Source organism: Arvicola amphibius, chromosome 4 (genome assembly GCF_903992535.2).
Source record: "Arvicola amphibius chromosome 4, mArvAmp1.2, whole genome shotgun sequence".
Taxonomy (NCBI): domain Eukaryota; kingdom Metazoa; phylum Chordata; class Mammalia; order Rodentia; family Cricetidae; genus Arvicola; species Arvicola amphibius.
In genome coordinates, this window is record NC_052050.1 from 19,553,839 (window position 1) to 19,568,252 (window position 14,414).

The following is a 14,414-nucleotide window of genomic DNA, read 5'->3' on the forward strand; positions in this document are numbered from 1 at the left end:
CATCCAGTCTGGCTGGACCTTGAAGACCGGATTGTCTATGTGTGTTGTCAAGTACGGAGAGGGGCAGGATTTCCCACAGACTGTCGTCACTCAGTATTAGTGGGAAGCCTTGTTTGGTGTTGGGTTTTTGTCTGTCTTTTTGCACTGCACCCCTTCACGAGTTGAGTTGAAAGGGGCAGTTCATAGAATAACATGTCATCCATTAAAATCTCATAGGCAAGTTGGCCTTGATCCTTTGTACCAAAGCTATGTAGCCACTGTCTTTTGGGGGTGGTGGTGGTGAATTTCTATAGTGATTCACAGTGATGATTCAGCTTTATAAATATGACACTTCACTGATCCAACTTTGTTGGGAATTGTTTTCCCCAAGGGGATCTTCTGTGCAAATGACCTGTCTTGCAGCACTGAAATATTACTTTAAAAATTTTTTTTTTTGGTAGTGCTTGCCTGGTGGTAGAGAAATTGGTTCCCTGCCTAGCCACGTAGTTTGTATACATGATGTTTCTCCTGCAAGACAGAGGCACACGTAACAGTCCACATGGCTCACTAGTTGGTTCTACAATGCAGCAGTGCCTTCGGGGACTCTTGAGGAATGTCAGGCTGCCTGTCCCCTTTCTGAATGCCCCCACGCCCCTGAAAGTGAGTCCTCGCTGTGTTTGATTTGTCCTGTGATATCAGCTCTCTGTCGTTATGCCTTGGTCCTAGGCTTTCTGTTTTCAGTTTGGGGCTCCTGTTGTGCTAGGTTGTGGGGAATCCGATGACTTCCATCTGTCAAAGCTGTGTGTCAGCCACAATAAACCAGTCCTGTCACTCAAAGTGTGGGTCTGTCGTGTTGTCTCTAAGCAGCAGTGATTTCTGAAGGGACTGTGATAGGTCATGGCTACTCCGAGAGTTTTACTTCTGATGAGCTGCCAGCGTATGTAAGTGTGTGCTGAGGCGTCTTGCACATTATCTTTGTAAATACTCCAAGCCAACGATGTAACAGTGTTACCACTCCCATTTACAACTGAGAGAAAAATGAGACTTACAAACTTTAAATCACGTGTCCAAGTTCATACACCTGAAAAATAGTCCAAGGCTCAGGATGTTTGTCCATCCATAAAAGTGCTTACCTGCAAGTCTAAGGACTTGAGTTCAAATCCCCAGAACCCATTTGTAGTGTGTTTTCATAACCATGGTAGTTTAGTCAGGAGATCGGAACTGGAAACAGGAGAATCTCTGGAAACCTTTGAACTGGCTAGTCCGCACTTACACCTGTGTACACACACACACACACACACACACACACACATTGTGCACATACACACATACCGAACGTGCATAATGGTACGACTGTATATATTTGAGCCTCAAAATTCCTCACATGAGATATGATCCATAACCATGATGCTATACCACCTCAGGCTTTTGTGCTTTCTCTAATGGGGGCTCCCTAATGAAATGACTGACTTGTGAGGGGTGTATTCATAGATAAACAGTGTGCAGCTTGCTTGCATCTTCTAGGACCAAAAAAAAAAAGGATGCCATTTATACCCATGCAAGATACCTTATCCCTGAAACAGGCTAGGCCGACGGCGAGGCACCAGGCAGGCTGTTTGCTAACTTTCTTGTGTGAGAACTCTTCCAGCTCTTTTGCTTATCCCAGGTCACCCACCAACCAGGATCTCATTTGTAGGACTTCCCAGACAAGGGCAGGTCCTTCTTACTGGATTGTTAGCCAGGCGCGGCGGGTTGGGGGTGGGGACTTCCTCGTGAGGGTGAAGGAGAACTGAGACCTTGAGTCCCTGGGGAGATGACACCGCAGGAAGAGCTCGTTCCTGGACATTGCACATCTGCAGCATGGTGGTGACCTTACCTGGTTACAGGAAGCCCGATGTGAGTGACTTGCCCTCTGGTATTGGGCACCTGGTGACTTTTTTTTAAAGAAAAAAAATGCATGTCTAGTATACTAAAGAGTCATTTTCTGCTTACTCCTTATTTTTAGCCAATTCTCAGATGAGAGATGGTAGTAACCCAGTGTGAGGTAAGGTATGAAAACGGGCTTGATTTATTTGCAATTAAAGTGTCGTCCCCTCTCCCAGGACAAGTTATGTTTCAGCTCTTTGTCTGCTATGAGATCCATGGGAGCAGAGAGGATAGGGCCCCCGGGGACAGGTGTCATCTGGAAGATGTGTTATTGCCGTTTATCAAAGCAGAGAATTGTTGTTACAAAAAATAAATGTACCAGTTTGCAAATATGTATTGGTGGAGTGTGTGTAAACCCAAGTCCAAGTCCAGTTCAACCTGCAGTATGTGTGTTCTGAGCCCCCCTACCCCTGCAAAAAGGTTGGCAAAAGTTCCTCACTCCTGACTTGCAAGCCAGGAAGGCTCTATGCCTCCCGAGAAACACTGTTTTGTTCCTGGGGCCTTTAAACACAGTTCAGTCCTTGGTATGTGTCTACAGCTACCGAGAATGTAGCTCTAGAGGACTTCTCAAGGTAAGAATGTTAAATAGATCCTGTGTTGCCACTGCTCAACCTGCCCCCTGTGGCAGACATCACTTATCGATTACAGAACTCGTCTGCCTCTGGCTCTTTCCACATGGTTTTTAGCATCAGAGCATGGCATCCTTGATCCAGTGATGTAGTTTTCCCTGCCTCCCAGCCCGTTCCTTGCAAAAGAGAGATTTGAGGTTATAACCCCTGCCAGTCACCACTCAAATGTGCTTAGCCTCAGAGAGTAGTGCTTTTGTTGTTTATGATCTCCCCAGTGCTTTCTAGCATGTGGGGAGTTAAGGTGTGTACAGACTTACCCAGTGTCACTCTGGCCATCTGTGCCACCAGTCACAGGATCAGGCTTTGTGTGTGTGGTGGTGTGCGCGCATGTGTGTGTGTGTGTGTGTCTCTGTGTGTGTCTGTGTGTGTCTGTGTGTGTCTGTGTGTGTGTACCATGTGGGTGCTGGGAATCGAATCTGGGTCTCTGGAGGAGCAGCCAATGCTCTTAACTAGTGAGTCATCTCTCCAGATCTTTTTTGAGACGGATCTCAGTAGGCTGGCCTCACCCAAAGTGGCCTTGAATACATGATCCTCCTGCCTCTGCTTCCCAAGTACTGGGAGTACAGGTATAACAATGACAGCTCTTGATGTATTTACAGTTACAGACTTGAGCTTACATAGAAAGTCCATTTTGGGGGCTGGAGAAATGGCTCAGGGGTTAAAAGCACTTCCTGCTCTTCCAAAGGTCCTGAGTTCAATTTCTGGCAACTGCATGGTAGCTCACAACCATCTGTAATGAGGTCTGGTGTCCTCTTCTGGCCTGCAGACATACACACAGACAGAATATTGTATACATAATAAATAAATATTTTAAAAAAAGAAAGTCCAGTTTGGGATCGGACAGTTAAGAACCAATCAACTGCATTTGTTTGGCGGATTCATCCACTTCCGCCTCCGTTTCTCTAACCAGCTCTTCCTTTAGAGTTAGGCCAGTGGTTTCAGGACACAGTGGTGTGGAATCCATTTTTATTTCCTCCTCTAAACACAGTTAAACACCCCGCATAAAGGAAGTCAGAGCACGGTAAACGCTGCGTAGGAACAGACTTGGGGTCTCTGGCAATGTGGTGGGTCCCCTGCACTTGCTTCTATGTCCCTCATAGCCCAGAGACCAGGCTATCGAGAGGCCTCACACGGAACCAGCCTCAGGCAAAGACAAAAATAAATAAATGAGGAAATAAGAAACACTTGTTTGCCGGGCGGTGGTGGCGCATGCCTTTAATCCCAGCACTCGGGAGGCAGAGGCAGGCGGATCTCTGAGTTCGAGGCCAGCCTGGTCTACAAGAGCTAGTTCCAGGACAGGCTCTAGAAACTACAGGGAAACCCTGTCTCGAAAAACAAAACAAAACAAAAAAAACAAAACAAAAAAAAAAAAAAAAAAAAAAAAAAAAAAAAAGAAAGAAACGCTTGTTTACCAGGCAAAGAAAGAGAAGTCCGTTAGAGTTCCCGGCATTCACTTCACACGGGCACCACTTGTCCCGGTTCATTAGCAGCAGTGACAGCAGCCCTGTGCCTTGGTGCCCTCCACCCAGTGACAGAGACCCGAGCCACGTAGTGCCTGCTTGCCCTCTGCAGTGTCACCACAGCCCACAGAAGCCCTTTCGACCCATCGGAAGATACCCCTGGGGGCCAGGCAGGAGCCCTGGAGAAGGAAGCAAACAGAACAGCACTGCAAAGCTGTCACCTTGGAACTTAAGCCCACAAGAGAAGGAAAGACCCTCAGCTCTGTGCCTAAGCAGGATGACCACGACCAAGACAGAATATTGGAATTGGATCCTGAGGTACCCAGATACTCAAAATGCAGCTGAATCAGTCAGTCCTACCCCAACCAGAAAAGCCACGTCCTAAACAAGGAGACACGCAACTTACAGGTACGCCAACGCGGTGCACGGTGACATTAATAATTAGTTGCCCCAAACAAAACAGAAAACGGCAAACCTGAGTGGTGACACAGACCTAAAAGAGAACACATCGAAGGTTGCGGAAGAAAGGAAGAAAGATGGCTCGGCGGGTAAAGGCACTTGCTTCCGGAGCGCAGTGGTCTCAGTTCCATCCCTGGAACCAGGTAAAGGTGTCAGGAGAGACCCTGACTCCACAAGGGTGTCCTTTGACCCCCACACTTATGCCATGGTACGTGCCCCCAAATTGTACACAGAAATGGACACACTAATTTTTTTTAATTATGGAAGCAAAAAATAAACAAAACTTAAAACTCGGATGAACTCAAAAGTATGATAGTTATAGCATCAGAGTCCGAGCAGATGACATAAGGTTCATGGCAGTAATATTCAGGAAAACAGCAGCTGAGCTGACACCCCTCCCCCCCAAATCTAGAGAAAGACAACCTCCAGTTCAAGAAGTGGATCAAGCCGGGCGGTGGTGGCGCACGCCCTTAATCCCAGCACTCGGGAGGCAGAGGCAGGCGGATCTCTGAGTTCGAGGCCAGCCTGGTCTACAAGAGCTAGTTCCAGGACAGGCTCTAGAAACTACAGGGAAACCCTGTCTCGAAAAACCAAAAAAAAAAAAAAAAAAAAAAAAAAAAGTGGATCAAATCAAATTTCAGTATGAGTATGTGTGTGTCGAGGACAGAGGACAATCTCAGCGGCAGACCTCACGTCCCGCCTTGTTTGAGACAGATCTCTTTGTTGGTGGCTGTTGTGTGCACCAGACTAACCTACCCTTGAGCCGCTGGGAATTCTCTCGTCTCTGCCTACCAGTGGACTGGAATTACAGACACAAGCTTGCACATATCCTGATTAATCTCCTAGAAACTGAAGATTAAGGGGGAAGAAGACCAACCTTAAAAACAGTTTTTTTTAAAAAAAATAGCCAGGAAGGAAAGGAATTCAGGTTCTATTTTCACACTGTGAAGAGGTGGCGAACACGTCACGATCTGAGGACAAAGAACTATTAATGTTTGAAGCCTGCGTTCCGAGAGACTATCTTAGGAATGAGGGGGGACTGACAGTGCTCTCAGAGGAGCAAAACCAAACTGGAGACCTGCCCCAAAGGCAGCTCTAGACAAAGAAATGAACCAGGGAAGGGGTGGGACTTCCCAGAAGGATGAACCAGCCACACAGAAGGAACTAGAACAGACTCACACCTTTTCAGTTTCTCTGCCCTTGCTGCTGGGCAAAGCAAAGGTAACCACCATCTTAACGTGGTGCTGGATACTTCTGCAGGAATCACTTGTATTTCAAAAGGAGGGAGGAGGGACTAACAAGATGGCTCAGTGGCTAATGCACTTGCCATGCAAGTTTGAAGACCTGAGTTCAAATTCCCAGAGCCCAAATAGGATTAGCATGGTAGCCTGTGTCTGTAATTCCAGTCCACTGGTAGGCAGAGACGAGAGAATTCCCAGCGGCTCAAGGGTAAGTTAGTCTGGTGCACACAACAGCCAACAACAAAGAGATCTGTCTCAAACAAGGCGGGACGTGAGCTCTGACACTGAGATTGTCCTCTGCCCTCAACACACACATCATTTAAGAAGTAGAGAGAGCCAGGTGGTGGCGCACACCTTTAATCACAGCATTTGGGAGGCAAAGGCAGGAGGATGTCTGTGAGTTTGAGGCCAGTCTGGTCTACAGAGAGAGTTTCAGGACAGGTTCCAAAGATACAGAGAAACCCTGTCTTGAAAAACAAACCAACCCAAACAAACAAAAATACAAATTAGGACCTGAGGATATGACTCAGTTAATAAAGTGTTTACAGCATAAGCTGAGGACCCATGTTTGAGTCTTTATCACCCACATAAAAGCCAGGTGTGGGGGTGGCACAGAGACAGGCAGATCTCTGGAGCTCAGGGGCCGGGTCTCCTAGCTCAGTCAATGAGCTCTGGGGTCAGTGAGAGATGCTGTCTCAAAAACAAGTGATCAAAGGAGACACCGAACGTCAGTCAGACTGGGTCTCTACGCACCGGTCTCTCCTCTCTCATCCCTCTCTCTCTCTCTCCTCCTCCCCCCCCCTCTCTCTCTCTCACACACACACACACACACACACACACACACACACACACACACACACACACACACAAATATCCCCACATGAACACGCAGGTGTGTGTGTAGAATACGAATAAAAGGCTCATCACATCCTTCCATTTGCCTTCCCTTTTTTATGTGCCAAGCTTTATTGGAACATCCTAAGATGGGGCATGCAGTCACTCTGGAGTATCTTGAGATTCTCAGCAGCCAAGAAATCCTGGGTCTTCTCTGTGTCTTTCCCATGGTGAGTAACCTTGTGTCCAGAGCAAGGGTGGGGGGAAGGAACAAGACAAGGAGGAGGCAGAGGAGGAAAAGGGGGTGGATATCAACAATAGCACTGTTCTTTGGAGAGCCTGGGAATCCACGTCTCTTCCTTCCTTGAAGGCCCAGAGCATGTTACTAACCGCGTCTACTACGATGCACAAATAGCAGTGCCCTTTACTAGTCATGGACCTTAGACCTTGCTTTCAAGCCTGGGTTTCTGGCTAATTTTTTTAAAGATTTATTTATTTATTAAGTATACAGTGGTCTGCCTGGCCTGCAGGCCAGAAGAGGACACCAGATCTCATTACAGGAGGTTGTAAGCCACCATGTGGTTGCTGGGAGTTGAACTCAGGACCTTTAGAAGAACAGGCGGTTCTCTTAACCACTAAGCCATCTCTCCAGCCCTAATTTTTTTTTAAATTTAAAACATTATAAAAATTATCACCAGGGAGGTGGGGCTCATTGCCACAGCACACATACAGGGGTCACTGGACAGCATTTGTGGAGTGGGTTCTCGCCTTCCATCTTTACGTGGGCTCTGGAGATCACACTCAGTCCGTCGGGCTCAAGCCTTTACCTGCTGAGCCATCTTGCCCTCGCCTGGCAATGTCTTAATGGTACACATCACTCCCTTTAGACTCCCAGAAAGCCTCAAAGCTGGTGATACAAAAGCACCGTTCCCAGAAAAGTCAGAGCTCTGAGCTCCCTGGAACTCTCCATCTCCTCTTCATCCCCCCCCCCCCCCCCCCCCCCAGGGCTCTCGTCGGCCATTCGTGGAGCTGTCGGGACTTCGGTAGTAAAGCGCTATTATAAAAATGACATACCTATTCTTCACGGGAGAGAAGATATCTTGTTGTATTTCTGATATAGCGCCTTGAATTCTTGAAGGAAAAAAATCAGAAAGGCTTGTCAACGTGGGCACGCGGGTGTGAGAGTTGAAATTCTAAATCCTAAGAGTGGCTTAGGAAAGGTAGGGAGAGGGGGGTTTTAAAACACTGCCCATGGCTCCCTTGAGCTTTACTTCATTGGTATTTTCTGAAACTGACTCCGTAGCTTTTATCACCAAGGTGCCTTTGGTCATTCCCCAGTTTGTGAGCTATGCTTGCCATGTGGGTTTTCCTTTGAGTGACTGATGCCTTTCACATGACCAAGCTGCTTAGGGTTTAGTCTCTACGCTGAGCATAGCCTAACTTCACATACACCCGGAACTGTGACAAGAGTGACCACGTGCCTGCCAGTCCACCTCCGATGCCCTGCGGTCATAGTGGGGTTTGCGGTCGCCCAGCCTCTTTAGGATGCCCTGGTTTTCCATGGTGATTCTCACTAGCTCTCGGTTCCTTGCTTCTCTGTTTAAGCTGGAAAACACAAAACCAGGGTGGGTGAAGAAGAAAGCATTTCTCAAGTCTGAGCCAGTGTGCTCTGGAAAATCCATGAAGCATTTGCAGGTGTCTGTCGGGAGCCTCAGCCCCACTGCCTGCTGGGAGATACTGTTGACGTGGGATAGAGCTCAGGTCTCAGTGTTGCATACTATGCTCCAACTCTCAGCGACTCCATGTTGCATAAGACACTGTTTTCACCCTGGGCCTTACCCTAAGAGAGTGCACTTCCCTGGCAGCTTTTGATGCTATTTTGAGGCTAGAAGGGGAGGCTGCACCTGGGAGAACATTTGAATAGCACCATCTGCCCAGTGCCACCCACATGTCACTACTAATCTACTTATTCAGGAGTAGAGAGACTCCCATCCTATCCATTTATAGAGGTGAGCTGGAATTGCAGGAGCGCATGGGTGCATTAAAACCTTAAGAGAAACCTGGGGCTCAAGAGCCAGTCTGAGGAAAGGGTGTAGCTCTCTCATCTGAACCCCAGAAAAAATTCGGCAGCTTGTTTTAGATGCTGATGGTCCCAGTCACCGGTCATGTGACCAGATATGTGGGTCAAGGGACAGGCTGCGAACTGACTGTCCTAGGGGCTTCAGGACAGCTCAGTCCCCTCTGCCGATTCTTGAACTGCCATCTGTTTTTCCTGTCTGCCCATTTGTTCACCCACGTAGGGTCTGACACTTGCCTCCGAAGCTGGACTCAACTCTACCGCTCAACCTGACCCTGCTACCCGATTCTTCTGCCCATAGCCCCAGCAGCCTCTCCAAGACCTCCGTCTGGGTTATATCACCAACAAAGAGACAGAGTCCTTATCCGTTTCCCAGCTTTGGCCTCCCAGGCCTCTTTAAATATGTGAATGACTTTCTTTGAGTTTTGGTCATCATTATGCATCTTACACATAGACATGCGTAAAGAGACATTTACTATATGTAATGTGTAACCTAAGAGCTAATATAGTAATTACGATAGGAGTAAAGGACCCCTGTTTATCTCAGTCAGGGTGATTCAAAAACAACGTGGCAGTATGTAACAAACTGCTGCCAACAATAGTTCATGACTTGTGCATTTATCATTATTTGCTAAGTCTGGACGTGTGGAAAGACACACATGTGTTCATCTATGTTTCTGACAAAAAATGCTCATGACCTCAGTATGCTGTAAACATCTCCCAAGGTTTGTAATGTGAAACCAGGATTGGAAACGTGGTTTGTATAAGCAAGGAAGGCATCCTGTGGATAAGGCACACGTGCCTGGAGTCAAGGTTTGGTTCATCTCCCTTTCCTTGACTTTCAGCTTTGTTTGCAATCTCTTGGTAGACACAGGAATTCTCTCTTCCTCCTTCCTCTCTCTCTCTCTCTCTCTCTCTCTCTCTATATATATATATATATATATATATATATATATATATATATATATATATATATATGACCATTCCCTGGTGTGCACGTTCCTAGTCCTTCTCACACTGCTATAGTATGGGTTTTTACAAACGTTACATCTTAGATTGCAAGTGTTTGGGGTTGGGAAATAATGTTCCTCATTTCGCCTATGGTCAGAGACACCTAGCACGCAGTACTTGGTCAAGGGTTTTCATGGAACTGATTGCTGGAGGGTCATAGCATTGTCTTGGTTATGGTGCTAAATCTGAATGTTTGTAGATCCGCCAAACCTATATGCCTGACCACTAACTCTCAAGGTGATATTAAGAGGTGAGATTTTGGGGATGGGATTAGCACTCTCATAAAGGAAGTTGGGGGAGAGAACTCCTGTTCCTCTGCCATGAGGTTCCAGTATGAAGATGGCTGTCTCTGCAGAACGCAAGCAGCCTCCACACCAAGTCCAACCCAGAATCTACTGGTGCTTTCCTGTGTATCTGGATTCCCTAGCCTCCAGAACCAAGAAAGAAACTGTTGCTCTTCAACGCAATGCCCATCAAAATCCCAGCAAAATTCTTCAAAGACCTCAAAAGAACGGTACTCAACTTCATATGGAAAAGCAAAAAACCCAGGATAGCCAAAACAATCCTGTACAATAAAAGAACTTCTGGAGGCATCACAATCCCTGACTTCAAATTCTACTACAGAGCTACAGTACTGAAAACAGCCTGGTATTGGCATAAGAACAGATAGGAGGACCAATGGAACCGAATAGAAGATCCGGATATCAATCCACACATCTTCGAATACCTGATCTTTGACAAGGAAGCCAAAAATATCAAATGGGAAAAAGAAAGCATATTTAACAAGTGGTGCTGGCATAACTGGATATCAACATGTAGAAGAATGAAAATAAATCCATATCTATCACCATGCACAAAACAAGTCCAAATGGATCAAAGACCTCAACATAAAGCCAGCCACACTGAACCTTATAGAAGAGAAAGTGGGAAGTACACTTGAACGCATTGGCACAGGGAACCACTTCCTAAATAGAACCCCAGCAGCACAGACACTGAAAGAAACAATTAATAAATGGGACCTCCTGAAACTGAAAATCTTCTGTAAAGCAAAGGACACAATCAACAAGACAAAATGACAGCCTACAGAATGGGAAAAGATATTCACTAACCCCACATCAGACAGAGGTCTGATCTTCAAAATATACAAAGAACTCAAGAAATTGGACACCAAAAGAACACATAATTCAATAAAAAATGGAGTACAGACCTAAACAGAAAACTCTCAACAGAGGAATCTAAAATGGCTGAAAGACACTTAAGAAAATGTTCAGCATCCTTAGTCATCAGAGAAATGAAAATCAAAACAACTCTGAGATTCCATCTCACACCTGTAAGAATGGCCAAGATCAAAAACACTGATGACAACTTATGCTGGAGAGGTTGTGGGGTAAAGGGAACACTTCTGCATTACTGGTGGGAATGCAAGCTGGTACAACCCCTTTGGATGTCAGTGTGGCAATTTCTCAGAAAATTAGGAAACAACCTTCCTCAAGACCCAGTAATACCACTTTTGGGTATATATCCAAACGATGCTCAATCGTGCCACAAGGACATGTGCTCAACTATGTTCATAGCAGCTTTGTTTGTCATAGCCAGAACCTGGAAACAACCTAAATGCCCCTCGACCGAAGAATGGATAAGGAAAATGTGGTACATTTACACAATGGAGTACTACACAGCAGAAAAAAACGACATCTTGAATTTTGCAGGAAAATGGATGGAGCTAGAAAACATTATTTTGAGTGAGGTAACCCAGACACAGAAAGACAATTATCACATGTACTCATTCATAGGTGGTTTTTAAACATAAAGCAAAGGAAACCAGCCTACAAACCACAATCCCAGAGAACTTAGACAACAATGAGGACACTAAGAGAGACTTACATAGATCTAATCTACATGGGAAGTAGAAAGTAAAAAAAGACAAGATCTCCTGAGTAAATTGGAAGCATGGGGACCTTGGAGGAGGGTTGAAGAGGGGAGGGGAGAGGCAGGGAGGGGAGCAGAGAAAAATGTAGAGCTCAATAAAAATCAATTTAAAAAAAGAAACTGTTGCTCACTGCCTTGCACCTGAACCAGCAGGACAGGTGGGCATTCTGCAAAGGTACGCAAGTGTGTGCTTGGGATAAGCTCTGAAGAGAGCTAGGGGAACTCTCTTAAATAACAGCAAAGGTGGGATTTAACCCCCTGCTTGGGAAGCTGTCAGTCTTGGTAGTTTTGTCTCTTGCTTCTCTCCATAATGTCCTTTGAGTGATTCTCTCTCACTCAAACCCAAAGGGAAGGTTGGCTTTCCTGAGAATGAAATGGAGAGGGAGAGGGAGAGGGAGAGGGAGAGGGAGAGGGAGAGGGAGAGGGAGAGGGAGAGGGAGAGGGAGAGAGCATGAACACTACCTTTTGGAAAGATACTCATTCCAGCAGTCCACCTTGGCGGGGCCGCGATGGGCGTTGGCAATTTTCTGACATAGTTGTTTATTTTCATATTCGATTTTGTCGATTCTCTTTTGTTCACCCTGGCAAGAAACCCCCCCATGATGACATCACCACTGTGCTGCCTCCACACAGTGGCTTGCAGCCCCTTCCTCTGGGACTTTGAGAAAAAGGGGGCACACCGAGAGCCCTGGTGGAGCCCGGGACAGGGCTTAGGGAAACTGCTGGTGAATATCAGGGGAGGAATGGTAATGACTTTAGTTTGGTGGATATTTAGAAGGCACTGGGGAAATGGGTCTCTTTAGAATAAAGATTTTTTTTTTTAAATGCAGTAAAATACCTGGAGTTTGCTCAGTTTTAGAATGTGATGTGTGTGCGCCATTGGAGGTTTGGTATCGACAGTCGGCTTCACTGGAGGACAAAGAGCATCGTTAGAGCACGGCTTTGGAAAAACCACCAGGCCACGCGACCCCAACGACTGAACGTTCTGCTTTTGAATTCTGACAGCAACTTCAGTGAGACTTGATTTTCCCATCTGACATCTCTAGGGAATTTGAACTGAGACGACTGAGCAGTCAGGGCTGGTAAATCCGTAAAGGCGGGCGGGGAAGCCGTTCAGTCAGTAAGAGTGCCAGGGGCTCAGTATGCCAGAGACCCCGGGTCTGATACCCCGACTGTCTAAACCAAAGTGATGACTTGCAGGCCTGTAACCCCAGCATTCCAGAGGTGGGGGCAGGACCACAAGGAGCTCAGGGTCATCCTTGACTCTCAGCCAGCGAGCTCCGGGCCAACCTTGGCTACAAGAGTCTGTCTCAAAATTCCTAGAGATAAAATCCCTTTCCATCGAATGAAATGGCGTCTTCCATACCTTCCCAACATTACTAGATGGTCTATTGGGCACTGCGCTCACATTCTCTAACTTTGGCTCTAAAGTGTTTAAAAAATAATTCTTTCAGGGCTGGAGAGATGGCTCAGCAATTAAGAGCATTGCCTGCTCTTCCAAAGGTCCTGAGTTCAATTCCCAGCAACCACATGGTGGCTCCCAACCATCTGTAATGAGGTCTGGTGCCCTCTTCTGGCCTGCAGGCATACACGCAGACAAAATATTGTTTACATAGTAAATAAATAAATATTTTTTAAAAAATGATTCTTTCCAGCACACGGACGCTCGGGTAGAAGATAAAGTCTGTCCCTGATCACAATGTCCTCTTGGCCAAACTCAGGCAGATAAGGCCAGGGCTGGTGAAGTCTCCTGTCACTACCTCTATGGTGGGTCCTTCTAGAACCTCCAATAGCGGTGCCCAGCCCCAACTGCCCACATACCTATTTGTACTCTATTTTTGTGCAATACATAGTGGCCAAAGTCCAGTTTCTTCCTGAAGGTTGTACTTTGCCTGTGATTAGAGACGATAACAGGGTAGGCCAGGTAATCCAGGGAATTGTTCATCTTTTCCTCCCAGTCTCACTTTAGAAATGAGACACCTTGACTCCTCTGTGAGGCACTCAGCTGTCCCTATGATGGGGTGTCATAGTTACCCAGTTATGACATCAGGGACAAGTCTCAATGGAGGAGAAGAACATGTCTGGCTGTCTCTGGGCACCGGATTTTTTTTTTTAATTTTAAGTTGAGATAAAATTTCTATATGTTGATGGGGTGTGGAATGATCCGGTACTTACATGCCCTGTGTTATGATTGGATTAGGGTAAGTAGCACCTCTCTCTCTCCCCTAAGCATTTACAGTTCTGCGCTGGGCTTTCGGTTTTGAGCTAAGTTGGGCCACGTCATGATGAAGGAAAGCGGGCTTTGTAGCTCCCCACCTGCCTGGAAAGTTGATGTTTCAAGGCTGGGGGGAGGAAACCTGTGGTGGGTGTGGAGGTCCCTGGCTAGCACAGGCAGGAAGGCAGGAATTCCAGCCCTCATCGTGCCCTTTGAGCTATGCTTCCCTGAAGCTGTGAGACTGTAAGCTTTCCTCGGGAATGAAACATTTACGATCTGTGTCCGTGCAACCGGGTGCTGTGGCAAACGTTTGTAATCCTAGCACTCCGAAAAGCTAGGGCAGGAGGATCAAATTCAGAGTTATCCTTGGTTATCTAGAAAATTCAAAACCAGCCTGGGCTACGTGAAACCCTGTCTCAAAAACTTAAGTGTGAAATAAAAGACAACAAAAAACATAAGACAAACCTTAGTAAGTGGTAGAGTCGGATTCAGAGTGTGGGTTCCTGGATTCCAGACGCTGTATTTACCGCTTTGGAGTTAGGGACTCTGCCATTTACCATGGCAACTGTGAACCGCTTTGAAGTTAAGCTTCTGAGCCCTTTGCCCTCAGTGGAAACCCAAGAGAGGATCAGCTACTGACACCACGTGGCTCAC

General features: G+C 46.5%; 1 protein-coding gene across 1 annotated transcript; it reads right to left on the reverse strand.

The window, feature by feature from the left end:
• Nucleotides 1–6,625: 6,625 nt before the first annotated feature.
• On the reverse strand, nt 6,626–13,490 carry Cfap97d1 (CFAP97 domain containing 1). The gene is made up of 6 exons (XM_038328562.1): nt 13,367–13,490; nt 12,384–12,454; nt 12,008–12,126; nt 8,010–8,133; nt 7,603–7,659; nt 6,626–6,767 (listed from the first exon to the last, which is right to left on the reverse strand). Exons 1-5 carry the CDS (start codon nt 13,488–13,490, stop codon nt 7,603–7,605), a joined length of 495 nt encoding a protein of 164 aa, XP_038184490.1. The 3' UTR covers nt 6,626–6,767.
• Nucleotides 13,491–14,414: the final 924 nt, after the last annotated feature.

Coding starts and splice junctions, on each gene's coding strand:
- Cfap97d1 (XM_038328562.1), bottom strand. CDS start 13,490: ATGAACAATTCCCTGGATTACCTGGCCTACCCTGTTATCGTCTCTAAT. Junction 12,127..12,383: donor TAAAACTGAGCAAACTCCAG/GTATTTTACTGC, acceptor GTTTCTTGCCAG/GGTGAACAAAAGAGAATCGA. Junction 7,660..8,009: donor CATCGGAGGTGGACTGGCAG/GCACGTGGTCAC, acceptor TTTTCCTTCAAG/AATTCAAGGCGCTATATCAG.